A 21,373-nucleotide genomic window follows, 5' to 3' on the forward strand; every position below is an offset into this window, starting at 1 on the left:
TTGTCACAATCAGAGACGGCTGATGCCATTTTGAACTGGGTTTCTTATAGCATGCATATCCATACTAAGAAGCAAAGTTTCACTTCATTGGTTATTATATTTGATTGAGTTAAACTTGGATTTCGGGATTTTGACTTTTAGTTTGTTTCTCTGTTGCAGAGTTGGCTTCATTTCATTCCAGTGACTCTAAATAGGTCCAAGAACTCACTAAATAGGTAATTGTCTTATATCTTCTTCTCTCTTTTGTGTTTATATTTATTTTTCCTGAGTTGTGTTCGAATATGACAAACAAGAACTACAAAGGCAGCTAAGAATATCCAGCAATCCATTACCCATTGAACAATTAATTGGCCATATATCTTGGATTTGCAGCGTTTTCGTTTCGGAAACATGGGAGACTTTATGCATCATGTATATCTGCAACGCATATCCCTTATATATTTATTGTACAAAATATTAGTTCACTTACACTTTAATTACGTTTATGTTTACTTTTGTTAGTTTGTTGACAGTTTGGTATGTCTATCATATTGATGGAACTAAATTGTGAGTTAATTATGGTTTAGGTTGTTGAATTTTGAATTCGGAATTCCCTTTCGAAACTGTCACTAGCGATGTGTCTGCTGTGGCTACAGGAATCAAAGGCGAGTGAAAGGTAAAGCTTCTCTCCAAACATTTATCGCCTGCAATTCCAACCAGAGCCAGGTGTATCTCTCCTCTTGCTTTATCTCTACAATGTTCTATCCCAATTTCTCTCAGACAGTAAGGATTTTGGTTTGCTTTCTTGGATTAGATTTATACATATTCCATTGCATCTCAGTTTTCTCTGATTTAATAGCATAATCTGGCTTTTGGTATTCTAACTTTGCTTTCTTTGCATCAAAATTGTATTTGGCTCTTGGTTTTCTTGATCTAATTTTTTTATTTCTATAATTAGATAAATTAAGGAAAATTTTTCTATTAGTATATGAGTATTCGATTCTGATATATCATTTTCCTCCATTTGACATGATTTTGGATTATTAGGACTCAGGCTTGCCTTCCGCGTTTTCGTTGAAAAAAGGCTTTTAGCTGAGTAATATACTAATTTGGTTTTGATTATCAGCTATATAAGAGAATTGGGGGGGGGGGTTTAATTTTTAATTATTTTGATGCGGCGAAATTTTTTAGATTTTACAGATTTTTCCAGTTCAGGATGATAAAAATTTAGGGCTTTGATTTGTTGATGTGATTTCCACGTACTCTGAAATCAAAAAGAAATGCAAGGATATATTAGACTTATACTGTTTTCAGGCATTCGCGTGTTTGCTTGTTATAGATGATGTATTTTTGTAGTGCACTAATATTTGTTTAAAAAAATATTAATTAGATTTTTCTCCCTAGTGTTTGCTAAGGCGCTTCTCGAGACGGCATTGGAACGTGCAGGGTGATGAGGATTCAGGGGATGAGGAGGAAAATGGCAAAGGAGGAGGACCAAACGCGCTCTCTGTTAGGATAATTGGTGCCCTAAATGCCAAAAAGTCTGCACTCACCACTCATTAATTATATGGTCTGTTCCATTGGTTTTTATGGTTTAAAGGTGTTTAAGTTGATGGTGTTTTTGATAAATTGTTGAATATATTGTTAGTTTAGTTATTGATTGTATTGAGTGTGGTTTATGCTTTTGGTCTTAAGTAGTTTTTTCATATCCCTGAACTCTTTTTCAGATGAGAAACGTGAGTTCTTCTAAGGTGTTTTAAGTGAGTGTCATTCAGAGAGTATTTTGTTCGAATATCTGTCCGAACAAAAAATTTCTTTGGAATGAAATCAATGAAACAACTTTTGAGACTCCCACATTTGAGATGTGTACTGGTTTTGAAAGTATAAGACCAAAAGTTACATTTTCATTCCCATTTACAGAAATACAACTTGCAAAATTAGTTAAATGTATCAAATGACTAGCATGTGAATTTGTGCATGGTTAAAAATACTCTTATCCTTAAGGATTATTGATTGGGAAAATTTGGTTGAGTAAATTTAGGGTTATTGATTGAGCTAATTTGGTTGATTGGTTGATCTGATTTGGATGGGTTTGAGGGTTAGTTTCTAGGAATGTTCCATTGGTGTTCTTTTTCTTCTACACGGTTACCAAAATCTCAAGTCCCCATTTGATCCTCGAGTACAACCCAATCATATTTGCTGTAATACAATCATATTCTTGAGGTTTGGATTTTTTACTCTCATGTTTCTACCCAATCATATTTGCTCATGTTTTCGTGTTAGAAAATACATGCATCTTCTCTAAACTAAAATACACTTCTCATATTGTTGTGATTATTGGATTGAATTTTCCTTATTTACCTTCATATAATGGTGGGTTTAACTTTTCAGGTGAAAGTTTTTATGCAACCTCATTACTTGCAAAATTTTGTTCAGTCAACATTCAATGCCCTGCCATCAGATCAAGTTAAGGGTACGAATCACTATCATACTATTTTCGTAACTTTTTATTCCCTTGCTGAACACAATGGAGTGAATTATCTTCATTTGCATTCTTGCATTTGAACTTACGTATGTTCTTACCTGACATTTGTAAGCTTTTGATTAGTCATGAAATATGATGCATCTTCTCTGTGTTTACAAATTGATGACATACAATTAGTTTCTTTTTGGTTGGGTTGAAATGATATTGATTGTGCTATTATAAAGCTCCTTTTTATAGTTGGGTTGAAAATCGTGTTAATAGAATCTTTTTTTGGTTGGTTCGGTCTGCAACAGATGAGATTTTTTTGTTTGAATCAAAATTTGATTTTTTTTTGTGTGAAATTATAATGGAATCGCAAATTTGTCAGGTATATCTAGATTCCTCATTGCATATTCACCTTCTAACAACTTTTACATTGTCTCTTGATTGGATGGATTTTTATAGTTTCCATGATCAACGGATGAAATTAGTAGTGTCTGACAATTGGTAAAATGTATTCATTTTTCTGCTTAATTTATCTTGAGAATATTTGCATCTTAATACTTATTTTAAATATATTAATTTGTCCCCTTTTCCATAGAACTTTGTGCAATGTGAATGTAGGTTATTCTCAATCCTCAGATAGTGATTATTTAACGACTTCTCCAAACTTGGCTACTCAGCTTTTCAAATACAAAGCTGCGGATGAAAGAGGAGCCAGATGAGCTAAAATCGGGTTGGTATCATTCTAAATTATTCTTAATCATTTTCAAGTTGCTGAATTAGTTAAATGTATGAAATGACTAGCATGCGAATTTGTGTATAGTTAAAAATAATCTTACCCTTATGGATTGTTGATTGGGCAAATTTGATTGAGTAAATTTAGGGTTATTGATTGGGCTAATTTGGTTGATTAGTTGATCTGATTTGGATGGGGTTTGAGGGTTAGTTTCTAGGAATGTTCCATTGGTGTTCTTTTTCTTCTACACAATTACCAAAATCTCAAGTCCCCATTTGATCCTCGAGTACAACCCAATCATATTTGTTGTAATACAATCATATTCTTGAGGTTTGGATTTTTTACTCTCATGTTTCTGCCCAATCATATTTGCTCATGTTTTCGCTGTTAGAAAATATATGCATCTTCTCTAAACTAAAATACACTTCTCAGACTTCTGTTTCTTATGGAAACAGGCATCCTGCATGTGTTTTGTTTGTGCTTGAAAACTTGGATGCTAGAATAAGAACGAAACAGTTTTTATGTTTTTTTGTCAACTGCTGAAACATGTGCCTAACCTACAGGATATATATTTTGCCACCTTGACTGCAGGGGCAAGATTTGTGTGAACTGCATGTTGCTTCTGTTTATTAGGGAAACAAAACGTTTCAGTTTTGTCCTGTTAATTGTACAATGTCTGTTCATGTCAGCTAAGTTGAATGTATATAAAAACGAAGCTGCATATCTTATCGACTCCGTTCACTCATCTATCCCTATGTTTAGTCATGATTGTGTTGAATTTATTCAGGTAAAATGTCTTATTCATGCAGTTAAGGTGATGCATTCAAGTCCCGCAGCAACGCGCATGCATATTTTCTAGTGTGTTCTAAAATTACTCGCCTATAGAGTAATAATTTCACAAACCCACTTATAAAAATCGATTGCCCCAACTAAAATTCAACACGTTTCCTGCAATCCACAAAAATAGGAGAAAGCAGGTTATATAAATCAATTCAACAACCTGATTTAAGCACAGAAGACATTTATATCAAGCACAGAAGAAGCCAATTCAACAACAAAGGCTCAAATCAGGATATGTAAATCAATTCAACAACCTGATTTAAGCTTTTCATTTTCATACATGGAAATTTAACCCTATTTCCTGGCGTTGGTATGCTCATGCTGATGGACTGCTTTTCTCAACGGTTAAAATAATAATGGACAAAATAGGTAACATCACTACTTTTCTATTTCTCTGCATTCTGCACATCTAGCTTGGCTCTTATTCCCTCAAATTTTGTGAAAGTTCACTAAGCAATGCAGATGTAGAATTGCAATGTGTGTAAGATGCACAAACGTGGGTAAGTTATGGTGGCTATCTTTATACCCCGCAAATAATTCATACAGTTCCCCAATTCAAATTTAATATGCTACGTATCGAGAGGAACCTACAACCGCAGAGAACTTAGTCAAAATAGGAGATGCAAACAATCATTTCATATGAGTTCGGAGTTATGTAATTTTCCACAAATAGTAGCGCGATGCTTTGCCAAATAAAGGACCTCAGTCTCTGTGCTAATATACCGTAACACGATATTAATCTAACATGCAGATATCCTCAACAAAGCATATAAATTCTAAAAAAGCAATTACTCGAGCTGAAGACTCTTTGTTCAACTATCAAGTATCAACCAAACACCAGATGCGAGTGGTCAACAGATTCATTAGCACAACAATAACACAATCATCAGTGGTCTTTTCATTTAATTGGTCTGATGCTTAAGTTTTACCTTCCTAGGGCATAAGTTATCCATGGTTTTTCATTTAGTTGGTCTGAATCCACTCCTTTTCTCACTTTTTTGCTTATTGTGGAATACGGGTTCTTTTTTGCTTATTAGTTGGTTTTGTTGCAGGTTAGAGTGGCCAAGCTTCGAAAATTACTGGTAGAACTCGAACCGGTGCGTTGCTAATAATAACATTTTGTATTCTGCAGTGGACTTAGTATTTAGTTCTGCACAGAGCTTTTTCACACTGAAGAATTAGTCATTTTGTGATCACATCTGATGTGAGCACATCTGAAGAATTAGTCATTTTGAAGAGTTAGTAGTATTTTCTTAATCATCGTTAAAAAGTTGTTATTGTGGAGTTTAAACTCGAGCAGAATGAGTAAAAACAACAAAGATAAGTTATGTGCAAAGCTGAAAAGGATTTAGCAGATGTGATGGACTGATTTTTGAAAGCTTAGACGAACATATTCACCTGGGGTGAATGGAATTTCCTGCTTCTGCTTCTGTTCCTGCTTCCATTCGTGTGTGCTTCTGTTCCTGCCTCAGCATCTTTAGAAAATACGGAAGTTGTGTCTTCACCTACCTGCTACCTGCCAGAGCCTGAAACTAGTTTGGAGAATTCATTGGAGTTGCAAGCAAATCAAGTTGGTATCAAATAGTTGCCAAGAGATGGAGCAAGGGATCAGGCATCAGCCAGAAGCTGACTTAAAGCGTTCTCTGGTGGTTCAATCTGATGAGCTTGATGTGGAAAGTTCGGAAGAAGATCAAGCAAGTATCATTTTATCAAGTCTTCAATCTGTACAGGCAGGGTCTCAAAGCCACATGGATTCGGAGAAATCCAACCAGTTACAATTTATTGAGCAAATCAATCAGGAAGTATGCTTGGATGCTTCCCCGGAATGTCATCCTGAATATCTTCCAAGCCATGCTTTAACATCAAAGTTCTTACCAGAACCATTAGGCCAGGAACTTGATGTTATATAGCAAACATTGGAACCATTAGATTCTACCCTTTCTATATCAGTCCTGCCCATTGAAGCTACTGTGGTCAATCTGGAAGACATGCCACCATGGCCACTTTTACCACCAATGCAATGGAGGATGGGAATACAACATGCTTCCCTTTTTTCAGAGAGAATTGGTTGGAGTTGGTTAGCCATCGGAATCTGTTGAGAAAGCTCAATTTGATATGCCAACACCACAGAGCAAGGTGCTGCCACCCCAGAACCCATTTTTTGCCTCTCATGTCTGAAGAAGGCGAGAAGTTCCAACATGTTTCTGGACCTGTAATGGGCAATGTGGTGGATCCTGCCCCATATTCATTGCGTTTACCAGCCATGGTTAATGATGCTAATCATCAATACAATTTTCCTGATTCAAGGGGGGCACAATTCTCAAACTCATTTTTATCGTTACCAGAGGTATCTCATGATAGGCCAGGAAGTAATCACTTTGCTAAAAAGTTCAGACCGGTTCCAATCTATTCACTAGACCGAGCTCTGAATGTACAACTTCTACACATGACCCTGAATCTTCTCATGGATCTATTATCCAGCCTGTGCAGCAGGTAACGCCGGAGACAGGTATCGAGCCCAATGTACTTCAGCATTCACTGAAAAAATCAGAATCAGAACAGGGAGAACCTCTTTCCACGTCTGTGACAGCACCACCAATGGTTGAGCAGCCTCAGCATAGTATGCCAATATCAGGGGGAGAAACAGCATGGTCATCTCATAATTCTGCTGTAATGTCAGACTGTGAAGTTGGAAGGTGTAATGGAGTTCCTTTGAAATTACAGTTCACTATTTTATAATATGGTTGAAAGTATGAGAGCTAAGTTTTAGGATTTAGAAGCGTTGGCTTTGGGATATGGTTCCTTGAAAAAAGTAGAGCAGAATGGTGGTGCAGCAACAAAACACATCGAACATGAAGACTTCATAAACACAGACAAAACATCTCATTAATTTTGCCAAGAAAGGACTTTATTGACAAGTACAATGGAGCAGAGGAGGCTTATGAAGGTTGTGCCTCGAACTGTGTCATTCAACAGGGTTCAATCCCGTCTGCAGGAACTTTTACAATTCAGAATACAAAACATTTCAAAGAGAAAATGTGACTGCACTGCACTGTGTATTGCTCTTCGTAATCATTTCAACGCTTCCACCTTTGGTGTATGTGAACATGTCTTCGATGATGCTGTACAGTCTCATATCCTGTATATCATGTATATTAGTATATAATGAACTGTAAGAATAGAAGTACAAGAGAGTGCAAAATTTAGATAGATGTTTACTGGAGATATTCGATGTTGATTGGTGCAGAAGAATTGTGAGAGATGGCTGCAAAAGCATAGGTTGACATGGCTATGGTGGAAGGGCAAGGAGATTTCCGGCAAAAGTCCACCACCATCACCTCGACAGTCTCACCAACCTTGCAGGGCATATTAAGTCCACTGAGGCATTTAATTTTATAGACCCTTCCGCACGCAGAACCACCGTCCCACAATCCTTCACTCACGGCCACAAAAAAGTACTGCGGAGGGAACTGGTCAGGCCTCCTCCCAAAGCATCTTGTAGCTGCACAACAATTACAATATAATGGCATAAGAAAACCCAAACATACTGGATCTATTTATCTTTATTGCGTTGAGATATATATTGTTTGCTCACGTATATAAGGAGGGCCGTATGAAGTTGCAGTTCCCAGATCGGCAGAAACTGGCCTAGGTACTGTGCAGAGTAAGCATAACACCACTGGCAGGACTAAGAGGCTCATGCTCACGGAATAAGATACTCTCCGGATTCTGTACCTTCGGAGCCTACAGATCAGACAATCCTCCGACGATCAAACAATCCTGGCAGATTTTGGTGGTTTTGCGCCCTGCGATGAATTGGGGGACATTACTGCAATGAGGAAGGGACCTACTTCTCTGCCCTCCCACCTCCCCATACACTCTCATCTCCTCCTATTTTGTCCGGTCACGGTTAAGCTACGTTAACATTTTATATTACTATTATTTTTTATCTTATTATTTCTATAAAAAAATTAATATAAAATATTAACGTGATTTAACCGTGATCGAACAAAATAAGAAAGAATGAAAATGTATGGGAAGTGGAAGGGCAAAGAAGCCGGTCCCATGAAGAAGGGCCCGACGACGTGACGTTTGTAAGAGTCACATCAGAGTATCCAATTGAAGCAAGCAAGTAATATATTATATTTAATTGGCATTGGCATTCGAGATCCTCTCACTCTCTATCTCTCTCTCAATCCCTCTCTAGATTGCAAAATAATGATATCATTCTAGAATTTGACAACTTCAAGTCAAAGGGTTGAAAACGTCTATAGCGGCGGTGGTGGCTGGGGACGACGTGTCAGCTTGTGCCCCTTGGAAGGCATTTTGGAGATTATACAAATTATGATAATACGAAATATGTCGGTAACATGTGACGTTTTGTATTTTGATCCATGTGATGTGTGAATCTTCGGTATGGACATTATATGGTTTAATTTGTAAGGTGGTTTAATAAAAAGAAAAATTAATGAAAATGATTTGAAAACTTTGAGTTTTAATGATAAGGACAAAATAAAGGGTAAAGTGAATAGTATCATGATTGACTTTTTAGTGTAAAAATATGGTTTTTCGTTAAAGTAAATAGTACCAGGAGCTTTTCGTTAAAGTTCCCTTAATAAAAACGTCGTCAGCCAAATTAACCAAACAACAAAGAGACTAAAATGTACAATTTTTCACAAGAAAAATAGAATGTACAATTTTCATAAGAAAAATAAAAATATGACTCTTATTACGTATTTTTTCGATCAGTTGTATCATCTTTATAATAGAGATGGAACTTATATGTGTTGGTAGACCGTACGTCTATTAGAAAAATAGTACAAATAATGATACAAATATATGATAAATGTATCATTACTCGCAAATAGAAGTTACAATCTTTTGTTATATTTTTCTTTTATGTGCTTAAAACATATTTGTTTAACCAAAATATATATAAGATTACATTCATTGACAATTTCTTCTTCTAGCATTTTTCGAGTCAAAATCATGAAGCACACTTTTTTGAATTAATTAAATACTTCTTTTTTTGTCAGAGAATTAATATGGCAAAAGATAAATATGTTTAATGAAAAAGAGTACATTGTAGCTATGGTCCCTCAACTAAAAATTCATTACCATTGGTCCCTCAACTTTAATTCAACTGGAGAAACGGTCCCTTAACTTTAACCCAATCGTAGCAATGGTCCTTCCAACATAACTCGTTTTAACAAAAAATTTGACGTAGTTGACGAAAAGGATCATAATTACACACTTTGATGAGTTGAGGGACCCTAATTATATAAATGGTTATTCCAACATAACTTATTTTGACAAAATTTTGACGAAATTGATGAAAATGACTATAGCTATACATTTTGATAAGTTGAGGGACCAATGGTAATAGATTTTTAGTTGAGGAACCATTGCTCCAATTTGATTAAAGTTGAGGGACCATTGCTACAATTTACTCTAATGAAAAAAGTCCCGGGAGATGCTGGTATGTTTTCTGATTAAATCAAACAGATTCATATAACTTTGAAGATATTGTTTTTATCTTTTTAATTGTGAAGATATTTTTTTTTTTTATCAAACGTCAAAACAAATGAAGAGAAAAATTTTTGGTGTAGAACGGATAGCAAATTGATATACTGAGCACATATGCGTTAACTTCTTCAATATTAGATTTTTCCATAACTTCCAAGAAGCAAATTTCTCCGCTCACGCCTTAGCCAACCTTGATCATCGTAAGCACATCAATCAATCGAATCAGGGACATCCCAGTGGCTTCTCCTTGTAAATTTTTAGCTCTTTTTTTTTAGCCCAAAAAAAAAGAAGAAGAAGAGAGGGACGGAAAATTTAACATGCCAACTAGTAAGGGAAATAGCATAATATCACTACAATTTTCTATATTTGTGAATATAGACTAAAACTTTTCCTAATTAATGATGTCAAATTTACGTTATGTGACAGTTTGACACCTGCTTTCGGAAGGTCCACTAGCATTCAGTCTGCGCCCCTGCTGATGTTTATTATGAGGTTGTCCATGTTAGAGTATGAGCATGAGATTGCGCTTTAATTTGGCTTGAACTTGTGCATAGAACTCCACCTATTATTTGCAATGAATTAATATTAAAACAAGCACGTTGGCTTCTTTCCTTCTTCTTGCCATCTCCCATGTCTGCCACCCAATTGCATGTATTGAATTAATGAATCAAAGTATTGTCTTTATTCTTGGTAGGATTAAGAGCACACCATAAAATAGCACATAAATATCCTATTGAGTTTTCTTATCAACACTAATTAATCAAAGTATTGTCTTTATGCATGTAAATTTTTTATTTTTTTATTTTTATATACTATTATTAGGAGAAAAGTGGGGAGAGTTTAAAACTGTTATAATAATTTAGAGGATGATGGAGTTCTGAACCGTGGACGCATGGATAGAAACCCAAAAACCAATCCACTAGAATATTAGATTACAAACAATTATTAACACGTATGTTAGCCATATGAATTTGTGTTTGCAACTTTTGGTGTAGGTAGGTATAATATGGGTCAGCTTGCTTGAGTGACCCCCATGATCCTCATCCAAGGTTGCATGCGTGAAATCTGTTTCACCGATTAACTGGGTTATGAAAGAACAAGAGTCGCTTAACATGAAAAGAAGGCAAGAGGTTCGAACTCTGCCTCCCACGCTTGATTTTCTTACATTCTTTCTATCGTGAACAAGGACAATAAAATTGAAAAAATCACCATAAATGCTTCGTTTAGTGTTGGACTTAAATATGCACACCTAAAGCAAACAATAATAACGATCATCAGTATGATATTATCAACATTTTGGTATTTGCCCACTATAAACATGGCCGTTACTAAATTTTTGGTGGTCTAGAGCGAGAAACTAAAACAGGCCCCTTCCAACACATTATTTCACAAGGATAATAAAATGTTCAAATTTTTTCTTTATTTTCTTTTTTTTTGGGCTTTAAACATAATAGTTTGACTAAAATAAATATATAAGAATACATTCATTGAAAATTTATTCTTCTAGCATTTTTAGAGTCAAAATCATGATGCACACATTTTTCAAAATCAAGCCCTTACAATATATATCCTTATCAAAGTACAAGATTGCCAGTTCACTTAACCTTTCATGTGTCCATGTGTCATAGTTGACTCAACAACTTCAATCGGATTACTTCCTTTTTAGTTTTTTTAGCTCGTTTGGATATGATACTTTATAAAATGCTTTTACTCATTAGCTTTTTTTTTTTGTAGCACTTTTCAGTAGCATTTTTATGAGAAAGAGAAAGTAATTTGTTGTTTGGCACATAACCAACTAAGTGCTTTTATATTGTATAGAAGCACTAGAAAAAATTGGTGATGGCAGTTGTGATGATTTTTTAATGTGTAATGGCATTTTAGACTTTGCAAATTAAAAAATAAGGATAATTTTGGAATTGAAAAAAAATCATTAAATGAGCAAAGTGCTTTCCTTGTTTTTTCTGTACAACAATTTTAGAAGGAGGTGCTTCTTAGAAATGTTTGTTAGTGCTTATACTTCTAACTAAAAGCACTTTTAAAATATTTGTCAAACGACCATTTAAAAAAAAAAACTGAAGTGTTTTTACTCATAAGCGTTTTTGGCTCCTTCAAAAGTACAACCAAACTAGCCCTAAAACTAGGTTAAAATCTAGAAATATTTAAAGGGAGATTGAGAAGGAGAGAATGGAAAAAAAAGGCGGAATATTGTTGTTTGCACGATAGGTTTCGGAAAGAGATAGGCGCAAGATATAATTAATTTTTTCTTCGTTTTGTCAATATATAATTTATTTGAGCTCCAAAACATGCTAGAGTTGTATTCTTGGAAGAAACAGTATTTTTATATACGCCATTGTTAATATATATATATATATATATATATATATATATATATATATTACCTAATAATAGTCCAATGCCAAATTATATAGTCATATGAATTTCATGTCCAACTTGAGATTAGAAATGTAATAATATAACTAATGCTTAACTTTTAATTAAGTTCGCCAAATTTAGTATCATAACTCAATTACGTTTTACAAGCTTAAGGTGCGTTTGTTGCACCAGATTATCTCAGACTAGATTAGCTTCAAGAACTAAATTGGACTGACTTAGACTAGACTAAGCTGGACTAGCTTAGTGAAACGTTTGGTGCAGTGTCAGACTAAAAAACAGGATAACAACAAATTCTAAAATTATATTTTTTTCATTCATATTTTATTAGTATTTTATATTATTTCATACATATTTAGTAATCTTTTATTACTACCACTGTCTATTTCTTTTTTCATTCTCGAAACCTCCCATCTCCATTCCTAATTTTTTTTCCTTTGATCTTCCTTTTTCTTCCTAATTTTGCTCCGACCCTTTCCCTCTCTTCTTCTTTTTCTTTTCCTTTCCACTCTCTCCTCCCTCAAAACAGCGTCATTCATCACCCTCCTTTTGTTCTCTTTTTTTTTTCCTTTCCTTTTCTTTGCTGTTGTGATTCCTCTAAATTATTTATGGCACCACAGATTCTGATTTCCCAACTTCAAATCCCACGGAAAATTGAAATCGGGCAGAGGCTCCTCTCTGCAGCACCATGGATTTCACAACCACTTTGTTTCTCGCCCCTCCTCTGATTTCTCAAAAAATCTCTTAATTTTCTGCGAAAAATGAAGAATTTTTCTATTGAGTTTGTTGTTGTTATCGAATTGATATTTTTTTTCTTTTCAAATTTTGGTTGTTAGATGTTGAAAATTAGGCGGTGGGTGTGGTGGGTTTCAGATCTGGGTATAGGTGGCCAGAGTTGCAGAGAAGCAGACGACTTGTAGCGTGAAGATGATGCAGTGTGCAGACTTTGTACGCAACTTTAGAGACGGGATTAGCAATCCCCTATGTTTCAGGCGGCCTAGCTAAGAACTGGTAGTGAAGGACTTAGTCGGCACGAGTCTAACTTAGTCCCATTAAACTTAATCCTTGTTCCAACCAAACACGGATTAGAAATCCTAGTTAAACCAATCCAGTCTAGTGAAGTTTAGTGAGGGCAAACAAACACCCCCTTATAGTATAAGTTTATCCAATACTTTTCAATATTACACTTTATGATACCAAATGTCATCCACCCTTAAAAGTATGTAGGTTTTCCTCTACACTCACATATCCACACACCAGACTAGCTGCTCTCTATAAAACTAGAAATCCACAAATTCTAAGATCAAAGACTAAAATCCAACGTTTAACGAAGCATTGAAGAAGACACGTTGTCGTCAATCACTAACCATGTATGGCATCCATCATTGAGGTATGCCTAAAATTCTAAATTTGTAGAAATTTAAGTATCCTTTTATAATTTTTCCGAAAAGAACTGAGAAATTTGGTTTTCAAAAACTGAAAAATCTTGCCAACATTTATACACACCAAAGTTCTAACTGTAAAAAGATTTTAGAGTTTCAATTTATCCTCGATAGTCCATAATATTTATTTTCTTTGAAAGAAAAAATATATATAAATAAACATTGGCCAGCATATGAGTGTTAGCTACAAAGCCTACAACATTATGTGAGGACTTGATGATGAACTGCCCATAATCCTGGCCCAAAAATGATTATGCGAATATGACCTTCAGGATCATTCAACATTGCTGGACCTTATTGTGGGAGTTAGAATTCTTACTTGGGCCAACAAGAGAGGAATACTATCACCACCTCCCTCGAGTGGTACTTTATGTTGGCCAAATTTTGGCTCCATACAAGTCAAATGAATGATGTGCAATGTCCCATACTAGAGGAGAACAACTATAATCTAAAGTTTATTATTCGAATTAAGAAAATGGAATTTTTTTTTTAGATTATAGTTGTACTCCTTCAATATGCTGCTTATTCAGCTCTGCACTTCGATCAATTGAATCAGGAATGTCGTAAAGGTTCTCTTTGTAAACTCTTAGTCATTTTATGGGAAAAAAAGAGGAAGAGAGAAAGATAGGCGAAAACTTTAACACGCTAATTAGCAAGGAAAACACTAATTAGTACTGAAAATTGCATAATATCACCATAAACTTCTATGTCTGTGAACATAGACTACAATTTTTCCTAATTAATTATGTGAGATTCATGTTATATGACAAGTTTTGACACCTGCGTTCAACTCTCTCGAATTTCATCTATTTTTTGTACTAAATAACAAAAATGTTACTCGTAACATCATTTGTATTATCTTTCTAATAAATATGGAACCCACATATGTTGGTGGACCCAACTTCTATTAAAGAAATGGTAAAAATATGTGGTACGCGTAGCATTACTCATTAAATAATATTCACATGCAATGCATTTGGTTCCTTTCAAAGATGTTATTGTAATTAAACACGCATGGAAGGTCAAATATCATTTAGTCTATCAAGCTACATCTAAATTGGCTGCTATGCGGTGAGGTTGTTCCTCTAACGAGTATGAGAATGAGAGTTTTAGTGGCCAATTGCTTGGAGTCCGATTTGAATAAGAATGTTTTATCATAAGAGGAGTGCTAATCCTTATTGGCGTGTGATTGCAATAGAAAACTGATATTTTGTACACTAAAGGAAACGTATTCAGTTTCCTATATGAATTTAATAAAGAATCCTTATTTGAATTATGTATATATATGTGTGTGTATGTGTAGAGAGAGAGAGAGAGAGAGAGAGAGAGAGAGAGAGAGAGAGAGAGAGAGAGAGAGAGAGAGAGAGATTAGCCTCTGCTTTTAATTCATTGAACATATAGTTAATTTAAGTTTTGAAATTTTGACAGAGAAGAAGACTGATGCGATTATTCTTTTGATTTTGTTCATTCATAATTTTGATTAATGGAAGTTCTTTAGGTCAGTTTTCTACATTACCTCTGCATAGTATAGTTTTGTGTGATTAATTATCGTTTATGAAACTTGATCTTGTTTGCTAATCTACGTCTAAATTTATCTTTGTCTAAATAATAATATTTGTAGCTGTCTTTCTAGTAAACAAAGATCGGAGAGAGAGGGAGGTAGGCCGACTTTAACGCCTATCCTCCTGTGTCCCAAAACACTACAAATACCCAATAATCCATCTTGTCACTCTCAGACATTACACAAAAATACACCTGCAAATATATACATTTATAAAAATATATAAATAAATAAAAACAGCAAATAAACAGAGAGAAAAGGAAAGGCTTTGCATATTTAGACGGACAAGACAAGAAAAATCAGAAAAAATAGAAAGAAAAAAAAAAGAGGGAAAAAAGAGAGAGATCGCGGTTGCAACGGCCAGGCAGGCCACCCTCCACCTCAACACATCTGGCTGCAAATTTTGCAAGTCAATGTGAGCAATCATTCCTTCGTTCTCTCCCTCCTCTCTTTCTCTTCAAAACACCCCAACTTTCTCTCCATTTTCTTTGGGAAAAAGAAAAATACCCAGTAAAATCTGCGATTTCCCCACCTCGAATTCGCCTGCACCACCATCGTTCCCGCCTCCAATTTTGTGTCCTTTTTTTTTTTATTCTCTGGGTGCCCAAACGGTGGTGCTTGCTGGGCAATGAGTTAGGTCTCAATTACCTATCTATTTCTTCAAATTTTATTGAATTAATTGTATTTTGTTTGAATTTAGAGCTTTGAATTTTGAGGGTGGTTTGGGAAATTTGAAAAAGTTCGGTACTTTGGAAGATGCAGCATAATATATTTACTACAATGCGGAGCTTGAAGATCATGGATGGGTGTAAAGGAAGTCAAGTTTTCGCGCTTAATCCTTCCGGAGCTACTGCCGCCGGCGGAAACGGCGGTGGTGGTGGTGGTTCGGGGGACAAGCTTCTTTACGACCATCTCCGGGTCAACTCGATTCGATCCAGAGCGAGTCGGGGCAGTTTTCAGGCTCCGAACCCTACCGCCAACAATGTTTTGCTCGAGACTCTTCTCCCTTACGGTCTGCCGGTGTCCGATCTCCTTGAGCCCCAAATCGAACCATCCCTCAAATCGGTCGATTTTGTGGAAACCCTAGCTGATGTGTACCGTAGGATTGTGATTTGCCCCCAATTCGAGAAGTGGAAGATGTATTTGGAGCAATGTGCGACGTTTCGGGGCCTTTCGGATCCGAAATTGTTCCGGCGGAGCCTCAGGTCGGCGAGGCAGCACGCGGTTGATGTGCACTCGAAGGTGGTGCTGACGTCTTGGTTGAGGTATGAGAGGAGAGAGGATGAGCTTATTGGGTCGTCAGCAATGTATTGTTGTGGTAGAAATGTTGAATGTCCGAAGGCTAGTTTGGTTTCCGGGTACGATCCTGAGTCTGTTTTTGAGTCTTGTATGTGTTCTAGGACGCCGCAGGGGCAAGGTGACGATGATGATCTTGTGATGGGGGATGAGGAATGTTCCACTTCGGAGGAGGATGGTGATATGTCGTTTTGTATTGGAGATGCCGAGATTAGGTGTGTTCGATACAACATTGCTTCGCTTTCGAGGCCTTTTAATGCAATGTTGTATGGTAACTTCACGGAGACACGAAGGGAGAAGATAAATTTCACACAGAATGGGATATCTGTGGAGGCAATGAGGGCAGTGGAGATTTTTAGCAGGATAAAAAGAGTAGATTCTTTTGAAGTGAAAACTGTTTTGGACCTGCTATCCTTTGCAAACACGTTTTGTTGCGATGAGTTGAAGACGGCATGTGATTCTCATTTGGCATCTCTGGTTTGTGAACTGGAAGATGCAATGCTGCTGATTGACTATGGGTTGGAGGAGACTGCTCATTTTCTCGTGGCAGCTTGTTTGCAGGTGTTTTTGAGGGAGCTACCGAGTTCGTTGCACAATTCTCATATGATGAGATTATTTTGTACTTCAGAAGCTAGGCAAAGGTTGGCTATGTCCGGGCACTCTTCTTTCATTTTGTATTATTTTTTGAGCCAGGTTGCTATTGAGGATGACATGAGATCGAACACAACGGTGATGCTTCTAGAGAGGCTGGCAGAGTGTGCCACCGAAAGTTGGCAGAAGCAACTTGCATTTCACCTGTTGGGTGTTGTGATGCTTGAGAGGAAAGAATTTAAAGATGCTCAGTGGTGGTTTGAAGCAGCAGTAGAGGTTGGTCATATTTATTCCTTGGTGGGCATTGCAAGGGCCAAGTTCAAGCGTGGCCATAAGTATGCGGCTTACAAGCAAATGAACTCTCTCATTTCTGATTATACACCGGTTGGGTGGATGTATCAGGAGCGATCTCTGTATTGTATTGGAAAGGAAAAGATGATGGATTTGAGCACCGCTACTCACTTGGATCCAACTCTATCTTATCCATACAAGTATAGGGCTGTTTCTTTGTTGGAGGAGAACCAGTTTGAAGCAGCTATTACAGAGATCAATAAGATAATTAGTTTCAAGGTCTCCCCTGATTGTCTCGAATTGAGGGCTTGGTTTTCAATTGCCCTCGAAGATTTTGAAGGAGCTCTCAGAGATGTCCGGGCACTCTTGACTTTGGACCCAAATTACATGATGTTTCATGGGAAAATGCATGGTGACCATCTGGTAGAGCTGCTCTGCCCTTTTGTTCAACAGTGGAGTCAGGCTGATTGTTGGATGCAACTATATGATCGATGGTCCTCTGTTGATGATATTGGTTCTCTAGCTGTTGTACATCATATGTTGGCAAATGACCCTGGGAAGAGCCTTCTACGCTTTAGGCAGTCTCTCCTTCTGTTGCGGTAAGTAGGAGAAAGCGTACATTACTATACCAACTAGCCTATCTATAATTTGCTTGTGGATTTAATTAACTTCCTTTTTTAAAATCAGTTGTATTGTTTTTGTATGAAGGGCTTAATCCACAACATAACATCTTAAGTTCTTGACACAAGTAGAATTTGTCACTTTTGGTTCATAGGAATTGTATGTGCCTGACGGACTTTATATTGCATGTTGGGCAGAATTCTAAACCTCGTCTGATCCTAAGACATCATAGAGAAGGATTCTATTGCTTCTTTGATGTCGTTGGTTGTTATATTAGTCTGTTTTAGAAGCATCTCTGACGTTCCTGAAAATCGTAGGTTAAATTGTCAAAAGGCTGCTATGCATAGTCTGCGGTTGGCCCGGAATCATTCTAGTTCTGAGCATGAGAGGCTTGTCTATGAAGGATGGATCTTGTATGACACTGGCCATCGGGAAGAAGCATTGGCAAAGGCAGAGGAGTCCATTGCTATCCAGAGATCGTTTGAAGCATTTTTCCTTAAAGCATATGCTTTAGCAGACTCAAGTCTTGATTCTGATTCTTCAACATATGTGATCCAGCTTCTAGAGGAAGCACTTAGATGCCCTTCGGATGGTCTTAGAAAAGGACAAGTAAGTGTCATCCTAAGAATAATTTTTTCGATCTTGTTATCTAAACGTCAAATTAATCAGATTGGTCTGTTATCCTGCAGGCACTAAATAATTTAGGAAGTGTCTATGTAGATTCTGATAAGCTGGATCTTGCTGCCGATTGCTACACAAATGCACTCAACATTAAGCATACGAGAGCACATCAGGGTCTAGCACGAGTATATCATCTTAAAAATCAACGCAAGGCTGCATATGATGAGATGACAAAGCTGATAGAGAAGGCTCGAAACAATGCATCAGCTTTTGAGAAACGTTCAGAATACTGTGACCGTGACATGGCAAAGAGTGATCTAAGTATGGCAACACAACTAGATCCCCTGAGGACATATCCGTACAGATATAGGGCAGCAGGTATGTTCTGACTATAGTTCTCATTTGTTTGGTGCATGCCATTTTAAGTGGAAGTTGATGCTTATGCTTAGTCTTAGTGCTCAGAGATGAACGCCCTACTGCATCCATGGCGTTTTTCTTACTATTTAAATATACAGAGATGCCTGTCATTATTGATTCCAAATCCTTTGGGCTTAACTTAGTGTAGAGCTGCTATATGTCGATTCAATCACTTAGAAACTAGAATAGACATATCTAGGTCTTCAAGCAGATGGGCTAGTGGCCCATTCTGCTCGTTGGAGTTTCAATTGCTAAGCATTCGTCAGTTTAACTGGCCAAACTTACTATAAAAGATGGAAGTAGATTGTTTAATAAATAATAAATTAGAGAAAAAAAACCTGACAACTGTAAGTTCTATAAAAAACACTTAAGGAGCTCAACTGGAGAAAGATAAAACCTCGTCTATCCACTTGTGATGTTCTTAAGGATTCTTAGTTATGGACTTTGTTTGGTGCCCTTCTCCTTACAAAGGCAGCTGGGTTTTTTTTTGTCCTTCTAAAGTTTTGGGTTTGAATTGTTTTTCTCTGAAGTATATTGTTAACAAGGGCTTCTGAGTGAAAAGCCGAAAAACGAAAAGAAGGGAAATATAAAACCGATCAAACATTTTTTGACATTCTGTTGGATGAACCTAGGTTGTGATCTGTTATCTGCTTCATATGATTATGTTATCAAAGCTGTACAGTGTTAAACCATGAATTTTTCTAAGAAAAGTGTGTCTGTGAGTGTGAAAAAACTCTGAACTACTAACATGGGAATTATGGCCCAACAGTTTTGATGGATGACCACAAAGAAGGAGAAGCCATCGAAGAGCTAACAAAAGCCATAACTTTCAAGCTAGACCTGCAACTGCTACATCTTCGAGCAGCATTCCACGAGTCAATGAGCAATTTTGTTTTCACTGTGCGAGACTGTGAAGCAGCCCTCTGTCTTGATCCCAACCATGCTGACACTCAGGAACTCTATTCTAAAGCACGGGAACGTGTCAATGAACAAAAGAAGTGAGAGAACCACGGAGCGATTATTCTTTACCGTCTTTGGGGCAATCATGCTGTTGCTACCCGATTCATTTAACATGGGAATGGGCAGCAATTGTCAGCATAGGGCAATCCGTTGGATTTTGTCTCTAGAAGCGTACAATTGTAGATTCCCATGGCCTTGGAAAAGGGTATGTAAAGCGGAAGCAAGGAGAGAATTTGGATTCACGGAGGAGAGTAGAGAGCAGCAAGATAGCGTGTAAATAGATCAGCTGTTTATTGATTGGATCAACTTATTAAGTAGCGCAGAGACCTGCTGCTGCTACTGTCTGACATACTACTCCAGCAAAGACGGGAGCGGAAGTAACCAAAGGCGAAAAGTATCTTGTACATGATCATGTAAGCTTGTGATGTGTGTCTGTCCAATTTAGATGTGTCTACCCTTTGTTTTTGCCAAGTGGTTTGCAATGTGTTGTAATCTTGTCGTTCTGTTCTCTCATTTGTTGTATAAGCTTCACGGTTTTCATCAAGAACCGGCACGAAAATGATTTATTTTCAAAGAGGCTTATTGGTGCCAAATTCAGAGCCAGATCTGCATCCTCCTCTTCTCCTGGACACTCCGCACTAACTTTTCTCATACGATATAGAGTATGAGGATTTCTGTTTTCTTGTTTGTTTTTCGGGAAATACACACAGATAGAACTAATTACAAACTTTTTATCAAAAAAAGAATTAGATGCACGCCTAAGATGTCTGTCTGATTTTATTTTTTATTAAGAGTTTGGAGCAGCTCTATTAGTGCGTAGTTCCCAATTTGTTAGATGATTGACTTGAAACAAAACATCCCTACATGGACCTATGCCAACCCCTATACATAGAAGATCCTTCCAAGTAAGCCAAGGGGTCCCTTCCAAATTTCATACAAAGGGGTCTTTCTACCTGAGCACCTGTGACCACTTAAAGTGAACTTACAGCTAAACGGACTGCACAAAATGTCCATAAATTTTCAACCGTCCAGCAATTATTTTTATTGAACTGCCTCTTACCGTTTCCTTTCTTATCACTCACCTACAGCTTGAAGCTAAAGCTTGCAGAGTCAAGCCACGAGATGGATCAAACGTGTCCGGACTTCATCATCGAGCGGTTTCTTCCGGATGCCACTGCATTGGCTGCATCATCTACACTGAAGCTAAATGTGTCACAAATCAGTTCAAGCAAGAGACTCCGCTATCCGTGGAATTATACCGGCACGGCGGAGGCTTGTGTTTCGAGAACGGTGTGCAGGTTTTCTTCCCTTGGCGGATGAAGCATAAGCTCTGTGGAGTGAAAAGCCCTGTCAATGAACAAGTTCAGTGCAGTGTAAAACGCAAGAGAAATAGATCATAAGCTTCGTACTACTTGATGTATTGTATAGCTATAACTTTTTTTTATGGTATTAGTCTGGTTAGCCCACGTGTGAATCCCAACGATCACACGTGTTTCATGTCATCCTATATTTCTTGTGCAATGTATTTTACCTTAAGTTCACACACTCACGCTTGAGATCCTAAAATACAATGGTAGTTTTGGTAATTTGCTGAACTGAATCATATCACAACCACTCACACGTGGGAGACTTCA

General features: G+C 36.9%; 2 protein-coding genes and 1 long non-coding RNA gene across 7 annotated transcripts; 2 read left to right on the top strand and 1 right to left on the bottom strand.

The window, feature by feature from the left end:
- Positions 1-156: 156 nt before the first annotated feature.
- Positions 157-5,163, top strand: LOC103450685 (uncharacterized). Of its 4 annotated transcripts, none has more exons than XR_003767293.2 (6): positions 157-215; positions 567-655; positions 1,384-1,549; positions 2,371-2,452; positions 3,068-3,179; positions 5,075-5,163. It is a non-coding gene; the product is annotated as an uncharacterized lncRNA (long non-coding RNA). The 4 variants fall into 4 exon arrangements; XR_003767289.2 differs by lacking the exon at positions 5,075-5,163 and adding an exon at positions 3,746-4,013; XR_003767287.2 differs by lacking the exon at positions 5,075-5,163 and adding an exon at positions 3,774-4,013.
- A 1,719-nt stretch (positions 5,164-6,882) lies between these two features.
- LOC103450684 (EG45-like domain containing protein) lies at positions 6,883-7,924 on the bottom strand. Its single transcript, XM_008390060.4, has 3 exons — positions 7,618-7,924; positions 7,242-7,524; positions 6,883-7,161 (listed from the first exon to the last, which is right to left on the bottom strand). Exons 1-3 carry the CDS (start codon positions 7,721-7,723, stop codon positions 7,155-7,157), a joined length of 396 nt encoding a protein of 131 aa, XP_008388282.2. The 5' UTR covers positions 7,724-7,924; the 3' UTR covers positions 6,883-7,154.
- Positions 7,925-15,203: 7,279 nt separating this feature from the next.
- Positions 15,204-21,284, top strand: LOC103450683 (ethylene-overproduction protein 1-like). Of its 2 annotated transcripts, XR_003767295.2 has the most exons (5): positions 15,236-17,719; positions 18,059-18,350; positions 18,431-18,740; positions 19,549-20,152; positions 20,828-21,284. XR_003767295.2 is itself a non-coding variant. In XM_008390059.4 (4 exons), the coding sequence occupies exons 1-4, from the start codon at positions 15,699-15,701 to the stop codon at positions 19,779-19,781; spliced, it is 2,856 nt and encodes a 951-aa protein (XP_008388281.3). In that variant the 5' UTR covers positions 15,204-15,698; the 3' UTR covers positions 19,782-20,342. The 2 variants fall into 2 exon arrangements, 1 of the variants encoding a protein (XP_008388281.3); XM_008390059.4 differs by lacking the exon at positions 20,828-21,284 and having other exon boundaries at positions 15,204-17,719; positions 19,549-20,342.
- The last annotated feature ends 89 nt before the right edge of the window (positions 21,285-21,373 follow it).

This window comes from Malus domestica, chromosome 12 (assembly GCF_042453785.1).
Source record: "Malus domestica chromosome 12, GDT2T_hap1".
NCBI classification, from domain to species: domain Eukaryota; kingdom Viridiplantae; phylum Streptophyta; class Magnoliopsida; order Rosales; family Rosaceae; genus Malus; species Malus domestica.